This window comes from Nerophis ophidion, linkage group LG13 (genome assembly GCF_033978795.1).
Source record: "Nerophis ophidion isolate RoL-2023_Sa linkage group LG13, RoL_Noph_v1.0, whole genome shotgun sequence".
NCBI lineage: Eukaryota > Metazoa > Chordata > Actinopteri > Syngnathiformes > Syngnathidae > Nerophis > Nerophis ophidion.
Window position 1 is genome coordinate 2,312,773 of NC_084623.1, and position 26,216 is coordinate 2,338,988.

The window sequence follows — 26,216 nt, forward strand, 5'->3', positions numbered from 1 at the left end:
TTCTAAGACGTGTTTTATGCCACTTTTTATGTCTCATTTTGTCCACCAAACTTTGAATGTTGTGCATGAATGCAGAAAGGTGAGTTTTGTTGATGTTATTGACTTGTGTGGAGTGCTAATCAGACATATTTGCTCACTGCAAGCTAATCGATGCTAACATGCTATTTAGGCTAGCTGTATGTACATATTGCATCATTATGTCTCATTTGTAGCTATATTTGTGCTCATTTAGTTTCTTTTAAGTCCTCATAATTCAATTTATATCTCATAACACACTATCTGTATGTAATATGGCTTTTAATTTTTGTGGTTCCAGACATGTTTGTACTTTTGGTCCAATATGGCTCTTTCAACATTTTAGGTTGCCGACCCCGGCCCTAAGGTAACAAAATGTGATTGCAGTAAGAGCAGAGTCGACATGTTTACTTTTATAAAAGAATATTCCATTTGATGAAAGCTATGTACTGTAGATTCCTGGTGTAGTCTCAGCTTGACACTGCGGCAACAACAAACAAAACTCCACATGTTCTTCTTCGTTGTGTTTAGTTTCCTTGTGAACTTAATCTTTCCAAAAACTTCAACCAATAATGAGGTGGGAACTAATGAGTGAAAAAATAAAGTTAGTTACAGTAAGAGTTATAAAAAGTATGAGTGAGGTGAGGCTGGATTCCACGCACCTGACTGCCATTACCCACAACACCTTGCAGTTTATATGCAATTCAAACCGTTACGTCATCCAATTATTTTGACAAATGTAATAATTACAAATAAAGTGAGCTTTATGCATTCAATTTATAAAGGTTGGCATTATGCAAATAAAGTCAATAGTCCCCTTTTGGCGGAGTAAACATCAAGCACCTTTTATAAAATGTACATCAACATTCAGGCTCCTACATCTACTTTTTAAAAACAACAATATTTAATTGCATAAACAATATTGAATTAGGAAAACAATATTTAATAAAAGAATAAGAAAATTAGTGGTGATGTTTTATTACTTCCTGCCAGGAAGTGTGTCATCAAGCACCTGGCGAGCAGGTACATCTACCGGCTGTGGAGCAGCAGCTGCGTAACCATGGCGATGACGTCAGGGTGCAGCAGACAGTCCAGCAGCCGGTCCGTGGTCACGGTCTCAGCCGGGCCGTCACCTGGCCCACTGGGAGGGGCGTCGCCGTGTGGGCGGGGCTGTGGACTAACAGGAAGTAGACACGGGCCAAAGGGCACCGCCTCGCCGGCCCGCCGCCTGATGCGTCCGTCCGAGTCCCTCTTGGCCGGGTGAGAGTCGCCAGCCGGCGGGCGGGTCCGCTGTGGCGCGGCACAGGCCTGCAGCGCCATGTTGACGTAGCGCATGTTGTCATTATGGGATGGCACCGCCTCCTGCAGGTGAGTCACTGGCAGGTAAGGGGCGTGTCTACGCAGCAGCTGACCCTTGACCCTACTAGCAAAACTTCATCAGAATGGAGACTGTCAATCATCTCCAGTCTGAACCCAGTCAGCCTTTTCAAAAACAAAATATTAAACATTGAAAAAGTAAATGTTTAAGAAGACATTTTTAGGCCGGGAACTTATTTGATTTTATTCCTGGCTTGTTTTACTTTTCTGTGTTAGCATGCTAAGGTTTCATGCTAGCCTGATAGCTAATGTGCTATATGTCAAAGTAAAACCTTAGTTCGTCTTTTACAAATATGCTTACTTCCATGTTAGCATGCTAATATTTAATGCTATCATTTTTGGACATTTTATTTGTATAAAAAGCAAAAGTAATGACTTTCCATACTCGGCGGCATCTTAGAAGTACGCTAACTTTTCCCATAGCATCATGCTAACACTGGCATGCTAAAGTTTCATGCTAGCATTTCAGCTAATGTATTCATTCATCGAAAGGCAAACATCATGGCTTCCGATATATGTATGCTAAACTTTCCTGTTATCTGTTAGCATGCTAACGTTTAATGCTAGCCCAGTTGCTCTACCATCTGAGCCACGCCACCCTGAATTTGAGCTATTTTCCTTGGTGGAAACCTAAACATCTTGGCTTGTCATCTTTGTGCTATGCTAACTTTTCCTGTGTTGTAATGCTAACGTTTATGTTAGCATTTAGCGCTAGCAGAGCAGGCTAGTCGGGCATGATGGCGCACAATCCAAGAATTGATGAAGGTGGACCCCGACTTCAAGAAGTTGAATAACTTATTGGGGTGTAAGCATTTAGTGGTCAATTGTAGGGAATATGTACTGTACTGTGCAATCTAATAATAATATGTACTGTACTGTGCAATCTACTAATAATATGTACTGTACTGTGCAATCTACTAATAATATGTACTGTACTGTGCAATCTACTAATAATATGTACTGTACTGTGCAGTCTACTAATAATATGTACTGTACTGTACAATCTACTAATAATATGTACTGTACTGTGCAATCTACTAATAATATGTACTGTACTGTACAATCTACTAATAATATGTACTGTACTGTGCAATCTACTAATAATATGTACTGTACTGTGCAATCTACTAATAATATGTACTGTACTGTGCAATCTACTAATAATATGTACTGTACTGTGCAATCTACTAATAATATGTACTGTACTGTACAATCTACTAATAATATGTACTGTACTGTACAATCTACTAATAATATGTACTGTACTGTGCAGTCTACTAATAATATGTACTGTACTGTGCAATCTACTAATAATATGTACTGTACTGTGCAATCTACTAATAATATGTACTGTACTGTACAATCTACTAATAATATGTACTGTACTGTGCAATCTACTAATAATATGTACTGTACTGTACAATCTACTCATAATATTTACTGTACTGTGCAATCTACTAATAATATGTACTGTACTGTACAATCTACTAATAATATGTACTGTACTGTGCAATCTACTAATAATATGTACTGTACTGTGCAATCTACTAATAATATGTACTGTACTGTGCAATCTACTAATAATATGTACTGTACTGTACAATCTACTAATAATATGTACTGTACTGTACAATCTACTAATAATATGTACTGTACTGTACAATCTACTAATACAAGTCTCAAGCAATCAATAAATTGAGCGGTAGAATTAGCTTAGCACGCTAGCGGCGTTTACCTCCGTGGGGTTGAGCCAGTCGTGGGCGTGGTGGTCTCTCTTCAGGGCGCACACCACCGTCCTGGTCACCGCCTCGCCAAGCCGTGCCACGTGGTCGTCCTCCTGACGGACACAAGTTGACTTCCTGCTGTTAGAACCATCCCGCCAGCTCCTCCCATCAAAGCAAACCGAGTCCTACCAGTTCCAGCCAGGAGTTGACGCTGACGGTGACGTCGTCCACTGACTCCACGTGGTGCCACCAGTGCCTGGGCACCACCAGGACCTGACGCGACACCAGCTGTTAGTCAGTACCGCCTCATGCCGCCAGCTGTTAGTCAGTACCGCCTCATGCCGCCAGCTGTTAGTCAGTACCGCCTCATGCCGCCAGCTGTTAGTCAGTACCGCCTCATGCCACCAGCTGTTAGTCAGTACCGCCTCGTGCCACCAGCTGTTAGTCAGTACCGCCTCATGCCACCAGCTGTTAGTCAGTACCGCCTCATGCCACCAGCTGTTAGTCAGTACCGCCTCATGCCACCAGCTGTTAGTCAGTACCGCCTCATGCCACCAGCTGTTAGTCAGTACCGCCTCATGCCACCAGCTGTTAGTCAGTACCGCCTCATGCCACCAGCTGTTAGTCAGTACCGCCTCATGCCACCAGCTGTTAGTCAGTACCGCCTCATGCCACCAGCTGTTAGTCAGTACCGCCTCATGCCACCAGCTGTTAGTCAGTACCGCCTCATGCCACCAGCTGTTAGTCAGTACCGCCTCATGCCACCATCTTTTAACTTCATCACTAAGTGACTAACATCATGTACAAAGTAGAAATGCAGTTCCAGTTGTCAGGTTGTGTAAAAGCTAAATAAAAAGAATACAACAAATCCTTTTCAACTTATTTTCAATTGAATAGACTGCAAAGACAAGATATTTCATCTTCACACTGACAAACAAATAAATAATCATGAAGTTAGAATGGAATGACAGCAACACATGGACAAAAAGACATGTTTACCAGTGTGTTACATGGCCTTTCCTTTGAACAACACTCAGTGCAGGTTTGGGAACTGAGGAGACACATTTTTGAAGTGGAATTCTTTCCCATTCTTGCTTGATGTACAGCTTAAGTTGTTCAACAGTCTCCTGCCTCATATTTTAGCCTGCACACATTTTCTATGTCTGGACTACAGGCAGGCCAGTCTAGTACCCGCACTCTTTTACTATGAAGCACATGGCTTGGCATTGTCTTGCTGAAATAAGCAGGGGCGTCCATGATAACAACATATGTTGTATGTACCTTTCAACACGAATGGTGCCTTCACAGATGTGTAAGTTAGCCATGCCTTGGCCACTAATACACCCCCATACCATCACACATGCTGCCTAGAACACTTTCACCCTACAACAACCACTAATACACCCCCATACCATCACACATGCTGCCTAGAACACTTTCACCCTACAACAACCACTAATACACCCCCATACCATCACACATGCTGCCTAGAACACTTTCACCCTACAACAACCACTAATACACCCCCATACTATCACACATGCTGCCTAGAACACTTTCACCCTACAACAACCACTAATACACCCCCATACCATCACACATGCTGCCTAGAACACTTTCACCCTACAACAATCACTAATACACCCCCATACCATCACACATGCTGCCTAGAACACTTTCACCCTACAACAACCACTAATACACCCCCATACCATCACACATGCTGCCTAGAACACTTTCACCCTACAACAACCACTAATACACCCCCATACTATCACACATGCTGACTAGAACACTTTCACCCTACAACAACCACTAATACACCCCCATACCATCACACATGCTGCCTAGAACACTTTCACCCTACAACAATCACTAATACACCCCCATACCATCACACATGCTGCCTAGAACACTTTCACCCTACAACAATCACTAATACACCCCCATACCATCACACATGCTGCCTACAACACTTTCACCCTACAACAATCACTAATACACCCCCATACCATCACACATGCTGCCTAGAACACTTTCACCCTACAACAATCACTAATACACCCCCATACTATCACACATGCTGCCTAGAACACTTTAACCCTACAACAATCACTAATACACCCCCATACCATCACACATGCTGCCTAGAACACTTTCACCCTACAACAATCACTAATACACCCCCATACTATCACACATGCTGCCTAGAACACTTTAACCCTACAACAATCACTAATACACCCCCATACCATCACACATGCTGCCTAGTACACTTTAACCCTACAACAATCACTAATACACCCCCATACTATCACACATGCTGCCTAGAACACTTTAACCCTACAACAATCACTAATACACCCCCATACCATCACACATGCTGCCTAGAACACTTTCACCCTACAACAATCACTAATACACCCCCATACCATCACACATGCTGCCTAGAACACTTTCACCCTACAACAATCACTAATACACCCCCATACTATCACACATGCTGACTAGAACACTTTCACCCTACAACAACCACTAATACACCCCCATACCATCACACATGCTGCCTAGAACACTTTCACCCTACAACAATCACTAATACACCCCCATACTATCACACATGCTGCCTAGAACACTTTAACCCTACAACAATCACTAATACACCCCCATACCATCACACATGCTGCCTAGAACACTTTCACCCTACAACAATCACTAATACACCCCCATACCATCACACAGGCTGCCTAGAACACTTTCACCCTACAACAATCACTAATACACCCCCATACCATCACACATGCTGCCTAGAACACTTTCACCCTACAACAATCACTAATACACCCCCATACCATCACACATGCTGCCTAGAACACTTTAACCCTACAACAATCACTAATACACCCCCATACCATCACACATGCTGCCTAGAACACTTTCACCCTACAACAATCACTAATACACCCCCATACTATCACACATGCTGCCTAGAACACTTTAACCCTACAACAATCACTAATACACCCCCATACCATCACACATGCTGCCTAGTACACTTTAACCCTACAACAATCACTAATACACCCCCATACTATCACACATGCTGCCTAGAACACTTTAACCCTACAACAATCACTAATACACCCCCATACCATCACACATGCTGCCTAGAACACTTTCACCCTACAACAATCACTAATACACCCCCATACCATCACACATGCTGCCTAGAACACTTTCACCCTACAACAATCACTAATACACCCCCATACTATCACACATGCTGACTAGAACACTTTCACCCTACAACAACCACTAATACACCCCCATACCATCACACATGCTGCCTAGAACACTTTCACCCTACAACAATCACTAATACACCCCCATACTATCACACATGCTGCCTAGAACACTTTAACCCTACAACAATCACTAATACACCCCCATACCATCACACATGCTGCCTAGAACACTTTCACCCTACAACAATCACTAATACACCCCCATACCATCACACAGGCTGCCTAGAACACTTTCACCCTACAACAATCACTAATACACCCCCATACCATCACACATGCTGCCTAGAACACTTTCACCCTACAACAATCACTAATACACCCCCATACCATCACACATGCTGCCTAGAACACTTTCACCCTACAACAATCACTAATACACCCCCATACCATCACACATGCTGCCTAGAACACTTTCACCCTACAACAATCACTAATACACCCCCATACCATCACACAGGCTGCCTAGAACACTTTCACCCTACAACAACCACTAATACACCCCCATACCATCACACATGCTGCCTAGAACACTTTCACCCTACAACAATCACTAATACACCCCCATACCATCACACATGCTGCCTAGAACACTTTCACCCTACAACAATCACTAATACACCCCCATACCATCACACATGCTGCCTAGAACACTTTCACCCTACAACAATCACTAATACACCCCCATACCATCACACATGCTGACTACAACACTTTCACCCTACAACAATCACTAATACACCCCCATACCATCACACATGCTGCCTAGAACACTTTCACCCTACAACAATCACTAATACACCCCCATACCATCACACATGCTGCCTAGAACACTTTCACCCTACAACAATCACTAATGCACCCCCATACCATCACACATGCTGACTACAACACTTTCACCCTACAACAATCACTAATGCACCCCCATACCATCACACATGCTGACTACAACACTTTCACCCTACAACAATCACTAATACACCCCCATACCATCACACATGCTGACTACAACACTTTCACCCTACAACAATCACTAATGCACCCCCATACCATCACACATGCTGACTACAACACTTTCACCCTACAACAATCACTAATACACCCCCATACCATCACACATGCTGCCTAGAACACGTTCACCCTACAACAATCACTAATACACCCCCATACCATCACACATGCTGCCTAGAACACTTTCACCCTACAACAATCACTAATGCACCCCCATACCATCACACATGCTGACTACAACACTTTCACCCTACAACAATCACTAATACACCCCCATACCATCACACATGCTGCCTAGAACACTTTCACCCTACAACAATCACTAATACACCCCCATACCATCACACATGCTGACTACCACACTTTCACCCTACAACAATCACTAATACACCCCCATACCATCACACATGCTGCCTACAACACTTTCACCCTACAACAATCACTAATACACCCCCATACCATCACACATGCTGACTATAACACTTTCACCCTACAACAATCACTAATACACCCCCATACCATCACACATGCTGCCTACAACACTTTCACCCTACAACAATCACTAATACACCCCCATACCATCACACATGCTGCCTAGAACACTTTCACCCTACAACAATCACTAATACACCCCCATACCATCACACATGCTGCCTAGAACACTTTAACCCTACAACAATCACTAATACACCCCCATACCATCACACATGCTGCCTAGAACACTTTCACCCTACAACAATCACTAATACACCCCCATACCATCACACATGCTGCCTAGAACACTTTCACCCTACAACAATCACTAATACACCCCCATACCATCACACAGGCTGCCTAGAACACTTTCACCCTACAACAATCACTAATACACCCCCATACCATCACACATGCTGCCTAGAACACTTTCACCCTACAACAATCACTAATACACCCCCATACCATCACACATGCTGCCTAGAACACTTTCACCCTACAACAATCACTAATACACCCCCATACCATCACACATGCTGCCTAGAACACTTTCACCCTACAACAATCACTAATACACCCCCATACCATCACACAGGCTGCCTAGAACACTTTCACCCTACAACAATCACTAATACACCCCCATACCATCACACATGCTGCCTAGAACACTTTCACCCTACAACAATCACTAATACACCCCCATACCATCACACATGCTGCCTAGGACACTTTCACCCTACAACAATCACTAATACACCCCCATACCATCACACATGCTGCCTAGAACACTTTCACCCTACAACAATCACTAATACACCCCCATACCATCACACATGCTGACTACAACACTTTCACCCTACAACAATCACTAATACACCCCCATACCATCACACATGCTGCCTAGAACACTTTCACCCTACAACAATCACTAATACACCCCCATACCATCACACATGCTGCCTAGAACACTTTCACCCTACAACAATCACTAATACACCCCCATACCATCACACATGCTGCCTAGAACACTTTCACCCTACAACAATCACTAATGCACCCCCATACCATCACACATGCTGACTAGAACACTTTCACCCTACAACAATCACTAATACACCCCCATACCATCACACATGCTGCCTAGAACACTTTCACCCTACAACAATCACTAATACACCCCCATACCATCACACATGCTGCCTAGAACACTTTCACCCTACAACAATCACTAATACACCCCCATACCATCACACATGCTGACTACAACACTTTCACCCTACAACAATCACTAATACACCCCCATACCATCACACATGCTGCCTAGAACACTTTCACCCTACAACAATCACTAATACACCCCCATACCATCACACATGCTGACTACAACACGTTCACCCTACAACAATCACTAATACACCCCCATACCATCACACATGCTGCCTAGAACACTTTCACCCTACAACAATCACTAATACACCCCCATACCATCACACATGCTGCCTACAACACTTTCACCCTACAACAATCACTAATACACCCCCATACCATCACACATGCTGCCTACAACACTTTCACCCTACAACAATCACTAATACACCCCCATACCATCACACATGCTGCCTAGAACACTTTCACCCTACAACAATCACTAATACACCCCCATACCATCACACATGCTGACTACAACACTTTCACCCTACAACAATCACTAATACACCCCCATACCATCACACATGCTGACTACAACACTTTCACCCTACAACAATCACTAATACACCCCCATACCATCACACATGCTGCCTAGAACACTTTCACCCTACAACAATCACTAATACACCCCCATACCATCACACATGCTGCCTAGAACACTTTCACCCTACAACAATCACTAATACACCCCCATACCATCACACATGCTGACTACAACACTTTCACCCTACAACAATCACTAATACACCCCCATACCATCACACATGCTGCCTAGAACACTTTCACCCTACAACAACCACTAATACACCCCCATACTATCACACATGCTGACTAGAACACTTTCACCCTACAACAACCACTAATACACCCCCATACCATCACACATGCTGCCTAGAACACTTTCACCCTACAACAATCACTAATACACCCCCATACCATCACACATGCTGCCTAGAACACTTTCACCCTACAACAATCACTAATACACCCCCATACCATCACACATGCTGACTACAACACTTTCACCCTACAACAATCACTAATACACCCCCATACCATCACACATGCTGCCTAGAACACTTTCACCCTACAACAATCACTAATACACCCCCATACCATCACACATGCTGCCTAGAACACGTTCACCCTACAACAGTCCCCATGGTTCTTTTCCTCTTTGTTCCAGAGGACACCACACCACTTGTGCCAGCTTTTTTGAAACATGTTTCAGGCATCAATTTCCAAATGAGCTAATATTTGCAAAAAAGAAGAAAGTGTGTCAGTGTGAAGAGGAAATCTATTGTCTTTGTAGTCTATTCCAGTGAATATAAGTTGAAAAGGATTTGTTGTATTCTCTTTTTATTTACCTTTTACACAAGGTGACAACATCAGTGCACTGTGTGTGTGTGTGTGTGTGTGTGTGTGTGTGTGTGTGTGTGTGTGTGTGTGTGTGTGTGTGTGCGCGAGCGTGCGTGTGTGTGTGTGTGCGCGAGCGTGCGTGTGTGTGTGTGTGTGTGTGTGTTTCAGCACCTGTCCAGGCTCCAGGGTGACGGTGTGGACTCTGGCCCGGGTGAAGGCAGGGAACCTGGTCAGGTCAGGATGGAGCACGTCCACACGGCTGAAGACACTGGACTCCTCGTACGGGACCCTGGTGGGGTAGAGGGTGGACGTGTCCTCAGGTGGGAACAGGTGCCAGCACTTCCTGCAGACAGGAAGTACACTGGGGGTCAGGAAGTACACTGCAATCTACTTGTGGCTGCATGTGTGCTACACACTGGAACTCTTCTTCACAACATTCTCTAGCAACACTTGGTGACATGCAGCTGACTGTGTGTGTGTGTGTGTGTGTGTGTGTGTGTGTGTGTGTGTGTGTGTGTGTGTGTGTGTGTGTGTGTGTGTGCGTGCGTGTGTGTGTCTGTGTGTGTGTGCGTGCGTGCGTGCGTGCGTGCGTGCGTGCGCGCGTGCGTGCGCGTGTGTGTGTGTGTGTGTGTGTGTGTGTGTGTGTGTGTGTGTGTGTGTGCATGTTGGAAGACTAGAATGTGTGTCAGTGTGAGGTCAGGTCCTCCATCTTACCGTCCTTGGACCTGCAGGACCAGGTTACAGCCGTAAGAGTCCAGGTGGCATGGCGTGTGGGCGCCCTTGGAGCCAACCCACAAGGTGCTGTCCTTCCCGTTGCATCCCTCCAAGCCAAACACTTCCCACTTCACTTCCTGCACACAAGTAGGTCTGCAAGTGTCTGCTGCACACACCACTGTGCTAACAACACACACCACTGTGCTAACAACACACACCACTGTGCTAACAACACACACCACTGTGCTAACAACACACACCACTGTGCTAACAACAAACACCACTGTGCTAACAACACACACCACTGTGCTAACAACACACACCACTGTGCTAACAACACACACCACTGTGCTAACAACACACACCACTGTGCTAACAACACACAGTGGTGTGCTAACAACACACAGTGGTGTGCTAACAACACACAGTGGTGTGCTAACAACAGACAGTGGTGTGCTAACAACAGACAGTGGTGTGCTAACAACACACAGTGGTGTGCTAACAACACACAGTGGTGTGCTAACAACAGACAGTGGTGTGCTAACAACACACAGTCATGTGCTAACAACACACAGTCCTGTACTAACAACAGACATTGGTGTGCTAACAACAGACAGTGGTGTGCTAACAACACACAGTGGTGTGCTAACAACAGACAGTGGTGTGCTAACAACACACAGTGGTGTGCTAACAACACACAGTCCTGTACTAACAACACACAGTGGTGTGCTAACAGACGTGGTGTGCTAACAACACACAGTGGTGTGCTAACAACAGACAGTGGTGTGCTAACAACAGACAGTGGTGTGCTAACAACACACAGTGGTGTGCTAACAACACACAGTCCTGTCCTAACAACACACAGTGGTGTGCTAACAACAGACAGTGGTGTGCTAACAACACACAGTCCTGTCCTAACAACACACAGTGGTGTGCTAACAACAGACAGTGGTGTGCTAACAACAGACAGTGGTGTGCTAACAACACACAGTCCTGTCCTAACAACACACAGTGGTGTGCTAACAACAGACAGTGGTGTGCTAACAACAGACAGTGGTGTGCTAACAACACACAGTCCTGTCCTAACAACACACAGTGGTGTGCTAACAACAGACAGTGGTGTGCTAACAACACACAGTCCTGTCCTAACAACAGACAGTGGTGTGCTAACAACACACAGTCCTGTCCTAACAACACACAGTGGTGTGCTAACAACACACAGTCCTGTCCTAACAACACACAGTGGTGTGCTAACAACAGACAGTGGTGTGCTAACAACAGACAGTGGTGTGCTAACAACAGACAGTGGTGTGCTAACAACAGACAGTGGTGTGCTAACAACACACAGTCCTGTCCTAACAACACACAGTGGTGTGCTAACAACAGACAGTGGTGTGCTAACAACACACAGTGGTGTGCTAACAACAGACAGTGGTGTGCTAACAACAGACAGTGGTGTGCTAACAACACACAGTGGTGTGCTAACAACACACAGTGGTGTGCTAACAACAGACAGTGGTGTGCTAACAACACACAGTGGTGTGCTAACAACAGACAGGGAACATTCTTCTGCCAAATCCCTGTTTGATGTGTTTCCGTGTGTGAAAGGAGAAGTAGAAGGTGTGCATTTGAAGTGAAAAGAGGACGACGTGCTTTACAAAGACTCTTGACATATCTTCATGTCTCCATGGAAGACCTTCTTGGCCTTTGGAGCAGATCAGAATTTTAAGTCTGCAAAAACTGAATGTGTGTCCAACCTTTGCACTTTTGAATTCTTTTCAAGTAGCAAGTAAACTTCTGGACACACTAGTTGCTTCTATATTCATATTATGACAGCTAAAGACTTCCAAAGCTTGTGCATAAAAATGTAGATATGATGAAAGTAGTATCGATCTCACACACATTGCCTGAGATAACAAGCAAGCCAATCATGTGATCCATGATCCCTTCCCCCTCAACAACAATGCTAATCAAGCAGACTTTGAGAGAGCCAAGGATTACTTTGGAACAAATTATGATCCTGGACCTTATATTTCCGAGCCCGAACACAACAAGGATGAGAAATGAGTTTTAGAAGCCGAGTGCTAAATGGATGTAGATTTATTGAGACACTATAGCATTAGCATCATTGCTCGGTGCTAAACATACAAACTAACATTATAAAACAAACGCTTACTGTAATATTTCCACTCTCGCTGCGACGCTCACATAATTCTGTTTAGATAAAGAATTAATCACAATCTCACAAAGGGTTTAAAAAAGTGTTGTGTTTGTCAGTTTGTCCATCTGAGGGTGTGATAGTGGGGCAGCCTGTGAGTCCATGACCACGTGTCTACTAGCAGCTGACAGATGCATCGATTATAATCTACAATTGACTTTTAGCAACTTTGAGACCAAGCAGATGCAGCCGTGTGTCAACAATAGCAGCGTAAGATAGCATTAGCTCATTGCTATCAATGCGTTGCTCAAATAGTCCGTCTGCGTTAGCGCTTCTAATAGCAATATGTATCTCAAATTTGGTTGACTTTCAGGCACCACATGCAAATGGAGTATTGTTGGTGGATGCTTTTAGAAAGTATCATCTGTTGACTCAACTGTTAGATATTTATTTACATATGTGTCTCTTTACAATTGTTGCATATTTCCAGTATGACTGACTTAATAATATGGTCAAATGTGTCTCTTTACAATTGTTGCATATTTCCAGTATGACTGACTTAATAATATGGTCAAATGTGTCTCTTTACAATTGTTGCATATTTCCAGTATAACTGACCTAATAATATGGTCAAAGTGCAGAAGTGTCACTACACTGATGTCAAACTCCGTAAATGACCCCAAGGTATTTGGAGTGGAATATTCAACATGGCTGACGGAGTTAGTGATGTTTAGTTGGTGTTTCCACACACTTTACTCGCACTTACCTCAAACATGGACGGCTGGTCGGCAAACAACATGGCGATGTACTTGTAGTCGGCGTAGGCCCAGTACTCCGACGAGGGGAAGTCGCTGAAAGGACCCACATCTTCCTGGGCCTGACCTTTGACCCAGGCCAGAAAATGATCCATCTTTGCGTCCAGGTAGGAACACTGAGTTTCAAAGAGTGGAACTATGGGCAGAAAGACAGTAGAAAGGTCTAAAGGTCTTGGCTTTCAGGACGCCGACACACTGCTGCACTCCGCCTCGCTACCCTTAGTCTCCGCCTTTCTCCCCAGCCGGAAGCGGACGGTCCGGTCCCCGAGACGTCGGCCCAGGTTCTCGGCGGTCCAGTGGAGGACCGGCCAGCCCTGCGTCATGTTCAAGAAGACCGCGGGCTGCTGCAGGCCAGCCACGATCCTCCGGGCCTGGTCTGGACTGAAGGCGGCCATTGCCTGTGAGGGGAGAGCTTTTTTGTGGCCTTTGAAGATGATGTCATGCAACACAATGTTGACTTGCAAGAGGTGAAATATGGCCACCGGCTGTTGAGAGACTACACACTGGACTTCCTTCCTGTCCCCCTTTACAACCGCCATTTTTCAACCTGCTGGAACCTCTTATTTTACAATGATTTTCCCAGGAAAACCAAATTCATCTGAGCATCGCCCTTTGAAATACATGCAGGCCCTCTTACAGGTGTAATGTGAAACCTCAACCACTAGATGCCGCCACAGGAGGGGTGCTGGGACTCTGCCGACAACTGACATGTGACACAAACATGTAATGTGAAACCTCAACCACTAGATGCCGCCACAGGAGGGGTGCTGGGACTCTGCCGACAACTGACATGTGACACAAACATGTAATGTGAAACCTCAACCACTAGATGCCGCCACAGGAGGGGTGCTGGGACTCTGCCGACAACTGGCATGTGACACAAACATGTAATGTGAGCCCTCAACCACTAGATGCCGCCACAGGAGAGGTGCTGGGACTCTGCCGACAACTGACATGTGACACAAACATGTAATGTGAGCCCTCAACCACTAGATGCCGCCACAGGAGAGGTGCTGGGACTCTGCCGACAACTGGCATGTGACACAAACATGTAATGTGAAACCTCAACCACTAGATGCCGCCACAGGAGGGGTGCTGGGACTCTGCCGACAACTGGCATGTGACACAAACATGTAATGTGAGCCCTCAACCACTAGATGCCGCCACAGGAGAGGTGCTGGGACTCTGCCGACAACTGGCATGTGACACAAACATGTAATGTGAGCCCTCAACCACTAGATGCCGCCACAGGAGAGGTGCTGGGACTCTGCCGACAACTGGCATGTGACACAAACATGTAATGTGAGCCCTCAACCACTAGATGCCGCCACAGGAGAGGTGCTGGGACTCTGCCGACAACTGGCATGTGACACAAACATGTAATGTGAGCCCTCAACCACTAGATGCCGCCACAGGAGAGGTGCTGGGACTCTGCCGACAACTGGCATGTGACACAAACATGTAATGTGAGCCCTCAACCACTAGATGCCGCCACAGGAGAGGTGCTGGGACTCTGCCGACAACTGGCATGTGACACAAACATGTAATGTGAGCCCTCAACCACTAGATGCCGCCACAGGAGAGGTGCTGGGACTCTGCCGACAACTGGCATGTGACACAAACATGTGGTGAGTAAGAGTGGTGTGGTTGTGCTTACACAATTATTGTGCGTGTGTTGATGGATAATATTACTTCGATTTTTATCGATACTAGAAAAAGGCACATTAGATTTGAGAAGGTCAGACTTTATATGAAAACACTTTCAATGACAAGGACGTTAAACATTAGTGACAAACGTTATTCAAACTAAAATACTTTCTTTATTTGAACTTTCATCTCAGGAAGTCAGTGTCTGCTGTCACTTCCCTTGTCTATTGTGGCTTTATGTCAATTGAATTGAAGTATTTATTTGTTTTGTTGTGTTGTGGCTTTATGGGGTTGTGTTGTGTCTTTATGTCGTTGTGTTTTGTTTATGTTGTTGTGTTGTAGCTTTAAGTTGAATATATTGACACATTGAAATTAGAAATGAGGTACATTTTCGGAAGTCGGCGCGTGCCCGGGGACGCGGATTTTATTTAATTTTCTTACCGAGCCTGCCTTCTCCAGGTCAAAACTGTGTTTTGCTTTGTTTATATTTGCCGAGTCAAATTGCAGTCGCCATTTATTGCATTTTTATTGGTCAACTTCAAAGTAATGAACTTTCTGTTACAATTTCTTAAATTTTGATTCACTGAAAGTTTTATCGATCACAAATACTGCCTTTCTGGTATTAGGACTCCCGTGTGTTATAGTTTTGGTGAAGACGAGCAATAAAGCTATCTGTTATCATAGATGTTTATTACAATAAGAGTAGTAGCAGGTCAAACCAGATCTCATTTAACCTGAAGAGAAGTGATTGCACTTATTGATTTATATTAATTCATTTTGTATTATTTATTTGTCAAAAACAAGAGTAAAAGTAGTATCCACACATTCTGAATGGAATTAAATAGTTATTGAAACCAATCGTTAAAACAAACCCTTTCAGACTCCTTACATTTAGATATTCCCCCCCAAAATAATGTATGACTTATTTTTTTACAATTTTTTGGGATCCCGAAGAATTTTGGTGGTATTTTTTTTTTGTGTCGTTGCTCAAAAATTAACATTTAAAAACAATGTTTTTATGCATTATTAACCTATTTAAGGCTCCAATTATTTCACCTCAAATACTACACTTTTGGGGGAGGGTTGTTGCATGTTTAGTCATAAAAACAAGGGTTTCTTTCATGAAAAGGGCATACATCATTAAAAAAAAATAACAACAGCGACAGATGAAGCTGAAACAGATTTGGAGTTTTGAGGGGAGTCCTAAAAGGTTTGAAAAAAAATATATTGTATTGGTTAAGAAAATGAAAGCTATCAAAATGGCTTAGATTTGCTTTAGTGTGCGGTCCTCAGTGGGAAAAGTTTGGACACCTTTGCTGTTATTTTTAGGTGATGTCATATGTTTTAATTTGCAGAATTTTCCTAATGCGTTTTAAATGTGTGTGTATGGGTCTGTGTGTAAGTGTTTGTGGGTCTGTGTGTAAGTGTTTGTGGGTCTGTCTGTAAGTGATTATGCGTCTGTGTGTCAGTGTTTGTGGGTCTGTGTGTCAGTGTTTATGGGTCTGTGTGTCAGTGTTTGTGGGTCTGTGTGTCAGTGTTTGTGGGTCTGTGTGTCAGTGTTTGTGGGTCTGTGTGTCAGTGTTTGTGGGTCTGTGTGTCAGTGTTTGTAAGTCTGTGTGTCAGTGTTTGTAAGTCTGTGTGTCAGTGTTTGTGGGTCTGTGTGTCAGTGTTAGTAAGTCTGTGTGTCAGTGTTTGTGGGTCTGTGTGTCAGTGTTTGTGGGTCTGTGTGTCAGTGTTTGTGGGTCTGTGTCAGTGTTTGTGGGTCTGTGTGTCAGTGTTTGTTGGTCTGTGTGTCAGTGTTTGTGGGTCTGAGTGTCAGTGTTTGTGGGTCTGTGTGTCAGTGTTTGTGGGTCTGTGTGTCAGTGTTTATGGGTCTGTGTGTCAGTGTTTGTGGGTCTGTGTGTCAGTGTTTGTTGGTCTGTGTGTCAGTGTTTGTTGGTCTGTGTGTCAGTGTTTGTTGGTCTGTGTCAGTGTTTGTGGGTCTGTGTGTCAGTGTTTGTGGGTCTGTGTGTCAGTGTTTGTGGGTCTGTGTGTCAGTGTTTGTGGGTCTGTGTGTCAGTGTTTGTAAGTCTGTGTGTCAGTGTTTGTAAGTCTGTGTGTCAGTGTTTGTAAGTCTGTGTGTCAGTGTTTGTAAGTCTGTGTGTCAGTGTTTGTGGGTCTGTGTGTCAGTGTTTGTGGGTCTGTGTGTCAGTGTTTGTAAGTCTGTGTGTCAGTGTTTGTAAGTCTGTGTGTCAGTGTTTGTAAGTCTGTGTATCAGTGTTTGTAAGTCTGTGTGTCAGTGTTTGTGGGTCTGTGTGTCAGTGTTTGTAAGTCTGTGTGTCAGTGTTTGTGGGTCTGTGTGTCAGTGTTTGTGGGTCTGTGTGTCAGTGTTTGTTAGTCTGTGTGTCAGTGTTTGTGGGTCTGTGTGTCAGTGTTTGTGGGTCTGTGTGTCAGTGTTTGTGGGTCTGTGTGTCAGTGTTTGTGGGTCTGTGTGTCAGTGTTTGTGGGTCTGTGTGTCAGTGTTTGTAAGTCTGTGTGTCAGTGTTTGTAAGTCTGTGTGTCAGTGTTTGTGGGTCTGCGTGTCAGTGTTTGTAAGTCTGTGTGTCAGTGTTTGTGGGTCTGTGTGTCAGTGTTTGTGGGTCTGTGTGTCAGTGTTTGTAAGTCTGTGTGTCAGTGTTTGTAAGTCTGTGTGTCAGTGTTTGTGGGTCTGTGTGTCAGTGTTTGTAAGTCTGTGTGTCAGTGTTTGTAAGTCTGTGTGTCAGTGTTTGTAAGTCTGTGTGTCAGTGTTTGTAAGTCTGTGTGTCAGTGTTTGTGGGTCTGTGTGTCAGTGTTTGTGGGTCTGTGTGTCAGTGTTTGTAAGTCTGTGTGTCAGTGTTTGTAAGTCTGTGTGTCAGTGTTTGTGGGTCTGTGTGTCAGTGTTTGTAAGTCTGTGTGTCAGTGTTTGTGGGTCTGTGTGTCAGTGTTTGTGGGTCTGTGTGTCAGTGTTTGTGGGTCTGTGTGTCAGTGTTTGTGGGTCTGTGTGTCAGTGTTTGTAAGTCTGTGTGTCAGTGTTTGTAAGTCTGTGTGTCAGTGTTTGTGGGTCTGCGTGTCAGTGTTTGTAAGTCTGTGTGTCAGTGTTTGTGGGTCTGTGTGTCAGTGTTTGTGGGTCTGTGTGTCAGTGTTTGTAAGTCTGTGTGTCAGTGTTTGTAAGTCTGTGTGTCAGTGTTTGTAAGTCTGTGTGTCAGTGTTTGTAAGTCTGTGTGTCAGTGTTTGTGGGTCTGTGTGTCAGTGTTTGTGGGTCTGTGTGTCAGTGTTTGTAAGTCTGTGTGTCAGTGTTTGTGGGTCTGTGTGTCAGTGTTTGTGGGTCTGTGTGTCAGTGTTTGTTAGTCTGTGTGTCAGTGTTTGTGGGTCTGTGTGTCAGTGTTTGTGGGTCTGTGTGTCAGTGTTTGTGGGTCTGTGTGTCAGTGTTTGTGGGTCTGTGTGTCAGTGTTTGTGGGTCTGTGTGTCAGTGTTTGTGGGTCTGTGTGTCAGTGTTTGTAAGTCTGTGTGTCAGTGTTTGTAAGTCTGTGTGTCAGTGTTTGTGGGTCTGTGTGTCAGTGTTTGTAAGTCTGTGTGTCAGTGTTTGTGGGTCTGTGTGTCAGTGTTTGTAAGTCTGTGTGTCAGTGTTTGTGGGTCTGTGTGTCAGTGTTTGTGGGTCTGTGTGTCAGTGTTTGTTAGTCTGTGTGTCAGTGTTTGTGGGTCTGTGTGTCAGTGTTTGTGGGTCTGTGTGTCAGTGTTTGTGGGTCTGTGTGTCAGTGTTTGTGGGTCTGTGTGTCAGTGTTTGTGGGTCTGTGTGTCAGTGTTTGTGGGTCTGTGTGTCAGTGTTTGTAAGTCTGTGTGTCAGTGTTTGTAAGTCTGTGTGTCAGTGTTTGTGGGTCTGTGTGTCAGTGTTTGTAAGTCTGTGTGTCAGTGTTTGTGGGTCTGTGTGTCAGTGTTTGTGGGTCTGTGTGTCAGTGTTTGTAAGTCTGTGTGTCAGTGTTTGTAAGTCTGTGTGTCAGTGTTTGTGGGTCTGTGTGTCAGTGTTTGTAAGTCTGTGTGTCAGTGTTTGTGGGTCTGTGTGTCAGTGTTTGTAAGTCTGTGTGTCAGTGTTTGTGGGTCTGTGTGTCAGTGTTTGTAAGTCTGTGTGTCAGTGTTTGTAAGTCTGTGTGTCAGTGTTTGTAAGTCTGTGTGTCAGTGTTTGTGGGTCTGTGTGTCAGTGTTTGTAAGTCTGTGTGTCAGTGTTTGTGGGTCTGTGTGTCAGTGTTTGTGGGTCTGTGTGTCAGTGTTTGTAAGTCTGTGTGTCAGTGTTTGTGGGTCTGTGTGTCAGTGTTTGTAAGTCTGTGTGTCAGTGTTTGTGGGTCTGTGTGTCAGTGTTTGTAAGTCTGTGTGTCAGTGTTTGTAAGTCTGTGTGTCAGTGTTTGTGGGTCTGTGTGTCAGTGTTTGTGGGTCTGTGTGTCAGTGTTTGTAAGTCTGTGTGTCAGTGTTTGTGGGTCTGTGTGTCAGTGTTTGTGGGTCTGTGTGTCAGTGTTTGTAAGTCTGTGTGTCAGTGTTTGTGGGTCTGTGTGTCAGTGTTTGTAAGTCTGTGTGTCAGTGTTTGTAAGTCTGTGTGTCAGTGTTTGTGGGTCTGTGTGTCAGTGTTTGTGGGTCTGTGTGTCAGTGTTTGTGGGTCTGTGTGTCAGTGTTTGTGGGTCTGTGTGTCAGTGTTTGTGGGTCTGTGTGTCAGTGTTTGTGGGTCTGTGTGTCAGTGTTTGTGGGTCTGTGTGTCAGTGTTTGTGGGCCTGTGTGTCAGTGTTTGTGGGTATGTGTGTCAGTGTTTGTGGGTATGTGTGTCAGTGTTTGTGGGTATGTGTGTCAGTGTTTGTGGGTCTGTGTATCAGTGTTTGTGGGTCTGTGTGTTGGCCTGTGTCGGCCACCGTAAGAGCCAGTTAGCTGTGACGTCGTCGGTGAGAAGATGGAGTAAGAAGCAGCAGCTGCATTTCAGAAGGTGATGACCGCAGTGGTAAACAACAACAACAACAACAACCACAACAACAACAACAAGAACCCACATTCAGTCAGGTTGTGCTCTATAAAAGTAGCTGGCGTGTTGTTGTTGGAAAGAGAGACAACTTACCTCCTCCTGGCACGTGCTGCGGAGATCCGTCCGGAAGTAAACAAGGTTCACGTGACAGAAGTGACGTCTCGTGTTTCCGGTGGCTTTGGACACGCTCAGGGATGAAACTGCGCCATTGTGGCTCAGATGACGGAGCGACGCCGCGACCTGAGCTCATGCCACAAGATGAGCCAAAATGGCGGCCGAGTAGCCTTAGTTTCTGGAGCGGAAACGCCAACAGCCGTGTGCACGCGCATGCGCACTTCAGTTCCGGACGCGTCGGTTTTGTTTTGGTCAGCGACAGACAGCGTCCGCTCACCGCCGCCGAAAGTCCGCCAAAGACGGCTTTCACCCTCAACCTGCTCCCGGCGGGTCCACCATGGAGGCCGAGAGGCAGCCGCTCCTCGTCCCGTCCCACGCCGACCGGGCCAGAGGGCCGCCGGTCATCAGCCGAGTGTTCGGCCGCAGATGGCTGGTCCTGGCACTCTTCTCCGCGCTGGCCCTCCTGCAGGGGATGGTGTGGAACTTCTGGGGGCCCATCCAGAACTCCGCCGTCCGGGCCTTCGGCTTCTCCAAGTCCGACATCGCCGTGTTGGTGCTGTGGGGTCCAGTGGGCTTCGTCCCCTGGCTGCTCTTCATGTGGCTCATGGACAAAAGAGGTGAGGCTCGCCTTTCAAACTCTACTTTGGGGCTTGACGACCTTTCCAAAGAACCTCCTGCTCATTATTCATTATTGATTAGCTCCTGCTAACAACTCAGCTAACTACAGTATCACTGCACACAAGTCTTATAAGTATGGACTTCTTGGGATTTCGAACATCTTCTTTTGGGTCTTGAACCCAACAGTTTAGTCAATACTTTAAAGCAGGGGCGTCCGAAATGTGGCCCATACATACATTTATTTATTCATATGTATGTGTATATACAGATATTTGCCCCTGTGATGAGGTGGCGACTTATCCGGGGTGTACCCCGCCTTCCGCCCAGATGCAGCTACACACACACACACACATATACATATAAAGTATGGTCTGAAGTGTTGTGTGTAGATGTAACAATAAAAGGAATGATCCAGTTGTTGTCTCAACAAGCTGTTTTATTCTCAACCTTACTGCCAACTTCTAGCCTCAGACGCCTAACATGAAGACATGCCCTGAAGACGTCATGTCTGCGACTACAGTAACTGAGGCAGGCCGTACACATCACAACACGGAGGGCACAGAACAGGTCCATTTTTAAAAAGAGAGGTCAAACAAAAGGAGCAAACAAAAATAAGAAATGATAAATAACGTGACCACATCGGACGAGCAGAAATGCACAGAGCTGTGTTTGTTTAGTCACTCCTTCTTCTACTTCTGTTTACGGTTTGTGCTGCACATGTCAAAATAAAGTATTCCGATTTAACGTGTGATGCATGAAAATACACTTTGTAATCGGATTGTTTTAACATTCCGATCCAAATTATTGGCAGAATAACTACATTTTGCCCATGTTCACGTGTGACCTGCTTTTAATGGTGACAGACAGGCCATCCTTGTTGTCTAAATGTGACACACAAACACACATTGTTGTCTAAATATCACACACACACACACACACACACCGTCTGTGGCCCATTGGGTAAGAAGTCCACTCTGACATAACTCCCTGAAAGTAAAAGATGTTGATGAAGAGGTCGTGATGCGTCCACTTGTGTGCTGAATCTTGACCTCTGACCCATGAAAGTGTGCCAGTGGAATGTTTCTCAAAGTGATCCTTGTGGCACTCAAGTCCTCTTAGGTATTTTTGGTTTTGCTCGCTGAAAAAAACTGCCCACTTTATTGAGTCCACCATCTTAAACCCAGTACCTGTGTTAAGAAGTCCTCATTATGGGATCGTTTGTGTTGTTTAACTAACTATGTGCAACCACTTCAACTTTAGAAGGTTAAGTAGTTTGTGGTCTCCTGCGGGCCTTCCTAAATAGTTAGCATAGCGAGAGAACAGAAAGTTGAGTTTACAAACCTGACGTCAGGCGTGACTGAACAGAGAACACGAAGCCACTTCCACATCCCATGGAGAAAAACACTTCCTGTTGTCACTCATGAAATGAGGAACTCTGGGATTCCTCGCACACTTTTCAGCCAAGGAGAAAGTTAATCTGTAACGGTCCAAGTGTTCTGTAGCAAGTATGCAAGTATAATTGGAGCAACACTATTTGCTAATGTGTTTCCTAATGTGTGCGTCTGTAATCAGATTTACGTATTCGTGTACTAGTTTGTGTGTGTTTACTCATATTTGTGTGTCTGTATCTCAATCTGTGTGTGTACTCATATTTGTGTGTCTGTATCTCAATCTGTGTGTGTTTACTCATATTTGTGTCTGTATCTCAATCTGTGTGTGTACTCATATTTGTGTGTCTGTGTCTCAATCTGTGTGTGTACTCATATTTGTGTGTCTGTATCTCAATCTGTGTGTGTACTCATATTTGTGTGTCTGTATCTCAATCTGTGTGTACTCATATTTGTGTGTCTGTATCTCAATCTATGTGTGTACTCATATTTGTGTGTCTGTATCTCAATCTGTGTGTGTACTCATATTTGTGTGTCTGTATCTCAATCTGTGTCTGTACTCATATTTGTGTGTCTGTATCTCAATCTGTGTGTGCACTCATATTTGTGTGTCTGTATCTCAATATGTGTGTGTAAAAAACATCAGTCTTTCCCTCTTTAGATTTGTGTATAAAAAAAATGTTTGTGTGTGTATTCAGATTTGTGTGAAGCAAGAACCCTTTTGGTTGTCTTTTTACACCTGACTTTTGGGACACTTCCGCTGTGTGAGATTTGTGTGTCCCTTTGGGTGTTGTCAGTGTGACACTCTGTGTGTCGACAACACAGAATAACATGAGTGGGTGCAAGGCACCCACTAGTGGTGAGTATAGAGAAAGGACACACACATCTACGGCAGAAGTGTCCCAAAAGTCAGGTGTAAAAAGACAAGCAATCAGTTTTACACAAATCTGAATACACACACGCACACACGGCAGAAGTGTCCCAAAAGTCAGGTGTGAAAAGACAAGCAATCAGTTTTACACAAATCTGAATACACACACACACACACACACACACGGCAGAAGTGTCCCAAAAGTCAGGTGTAAAAAGACAAGCAATCAGTTTTACACAAATCTGAATACACACACACGGCAGAAGTGTCCCAAAAGTCAGGTGTAAAAAGACAAGCAATCAGTTTTACACAAATCTGAATACACACACACACACAGATAAAAATACGGACAGACAGATTTTTTTTTTTGCTACACACATCCACAAATGAAAATAGGGCCACACAAATGAAAACATGCACACAGGGATCTGTGTACACACACAGATTGAGATACAGACACACACATTTAAACAAAACGACATGGTGAGCCACTTAAGGGCCTTGAGTTTGACACCTGTGAACTCGGAGATGATGGGCTGGTTTGACCACTTCCTGTGTCCTGCAGGTCTGCGTGCGTCGCTCCTCTTGTCGGCCTTCTTCATGCTGCTGGGGGCGGTCCTACGCAGCATCCCGCTGTCAGACCCGCCCCTCCGTCGCTGGTAAGGCTCCTCCTCCTCATGTTGGTGATGCCTGGTGTTGTCCTCTTAAATGAGGTCTGATTGGAGACCTGTTGACCAGGCAGGCTCTCATCACCTCACATAGTGTACTGATGTCACCTTGCTCAGGATGTGTGATGTCACCTTGCTCAGGGGGTGTGATGTCACCTTGCTCAGGAGGTGTGATGTCACCTTGCTCAGGAGGTGTGATGTCACCTTGCTCAGGGTGTATGATGTCACCTTGCTCAGGAGGTGTGATGTCACCTTGCTCAGGGTGTATGATGTCACCTTGCTCAGGATGTATGATGTCACCTTGCTCAGGAGGTGTGATGTCACCTTGCTCAGGATGTATGATGTCACCTTGCTCAGGAGGTGTGATGTCACCTTGCTCAGGATGTGTGATGTCACCTTGCTCAGGATGTATGATGTCACCTTGGTCAGTAGGTGTGATGTCACCTTGCTCAGGGTGTATGATGTCACCTTGTTCAGTATGTATGATGTCACCTTGCTCAGGAGGTGTGATGTCACCTTGCTCAGGATGTGTGATGTCACCTTGCTCAGGATGTATGATGTCACCTTGGTCAGTAGGTGTGATGTCACCTTGCTCAGGAGGTATGATGTCACCTTGCTCAGGAGGTATGATGTCACCTTGGTCAGGATTTAAGATGTCCCCTTGCTCAGGAGGTATGATGTCACCTTGCTCAGGAGGTATGATGTCACCTTGGTCAGGATGTAAGATGTCCCCTTGCTCAGGAGGTAAGATGTCACCTTGCTCAGGAGGTGTGATGTCCCTTTGGTCAGGATGTATGATGTCACCTTGGTCAGGAGGTATGATGTCACTTTTCAGGATGTCTGATGTCCCCTTGGTCAGGATGCGATAGATGGATAGATGTATATATAGATGTATAGATAGTACTTTATTGATTCCTTTAGGAGAGTTCCTTCAGGAAAATTAAAAGGAACTCTCCTAAAGGAATCAATAAAGTACTATCTATCTATCTTTAACACTATGTAAATAACAATATATCAATAATAAATGTCATTGTTTATCCGTAAATAACAATATATCAATAAAACATTTCAGTGTTTATCTGAAAATAACAATATATCGATAATAAATGTCAGTGTTTATTTGTAAATAACTACATCAATAATAAATGTCAGTGTTTATATATAAACAACAATATATCAATAATGTCAGTGTTTAGATGTAAATAACAATATATCAATAATACATGTCAGTGTTTGTAAATAACAATATATAAGTAATGAATGTCAGTGTTTGTATGTAAATAATATATCAATAATACATTTCAGTGCTTATCTGACAGTAACAATATATAAGTGTCAGCATTTATCTATAAATAATATATAAATAATAAATATCAGTGTTCATATGTAAATAACAATATATAAATAACAATAAACAAAACACTTGAAAAAAAGGGGACGGCGTGGCGCAGTGGTAGAGTGGCCGTGCGCAACCCGAGGGTCCCTGGTTCAAATCCCACCTAGTACCAACCTCGTCACGTCCGTTGTGTCCTGAGCAAGACACTTCACCCTTGCTCCTGATGGCTGCTGGTTAGCGCCTTGCATGGCAGCTCCCTCCATCAGTGTGTGAATGTGGAAGTAGTGTCAAAGCGCTTTGAGTACCTTGAAGGTAGAAAAGTGCTATACAAGTACAACCCATTTATCATTTATTTATCACTTCCCCTTGAACACTTCTCTGTGTGTCCAGTAGAGGGTGCTCTTCAACTGCTGCTGAGAA

At 44.6% G+C, this 26,216-nt stretch overlaps 2 protein-coding genes across 2 annotated transcripts in view; one reads left to right on the forward strand and one right to left on the reverse strand.

Moving 5' to 3' along the window:
• Positions 1–833: 833 nt before the first annotated feature.
• On the reverse strand, positions 834–21,069 carry hspbap1 (hspb associated protein 1). The gene is made up of 8 exons (XM_061918184.1): positions 20,895–21,069; positions 14,376–14,556; positions 14,110–14,294; positions 11,186–11,322; positions 10,643–10,814; positions 3,306–3,389; positions 3,128–3,229; positions 834–1,377 (listed from the first exon to the last, which is right to left on the reverse strand). Exons 2-8 carry the CDS (start codon positions 14,551–14,553, stop codon positions 1,045–1,047), a joined length of 1,191 nt encoding a protein of 396 aa, XP_061774168.1. The 5' UTR covers positions 14,554–14,556; positions 20,895–21,069; the 3' UTR covers positions 834–1,044.
• slc49a4 (solute carrier family 49 member 4) overlaps positions 14,988–26,216 on the forward strand; it is a 25,098-nt gene continuing 13,869 nt past the window's right edge. Inside the window, exons 1-7 of the mRNA XM_061919407.1 lie at positions 14,988–15,086; positions 15,152–15,274; positions 15,316–15,414; positions 15,480–15,578; positions 15,644–15,742; positions 21,091–21,532; positions 24,358–24,451. Coding sequence (XP_061775391.1) covers positions 14,988–15,086; positions 15,152–15,274; positions 15,316–15,414; positions 15,480–15,578; positions 15,644–15,742; positions 21,091–21,532; positions 24,358–24,451 — 1,055 coding nt within the window. The remainder of the gene's footprint in view (positions 15,087–15,151; positions 15,275–15,315; positions 15,415–15,479; positions 15,579–15,643; positions 15,743–21,090; positions 21,533–24,357; positions 24,452–26,216) is intronic.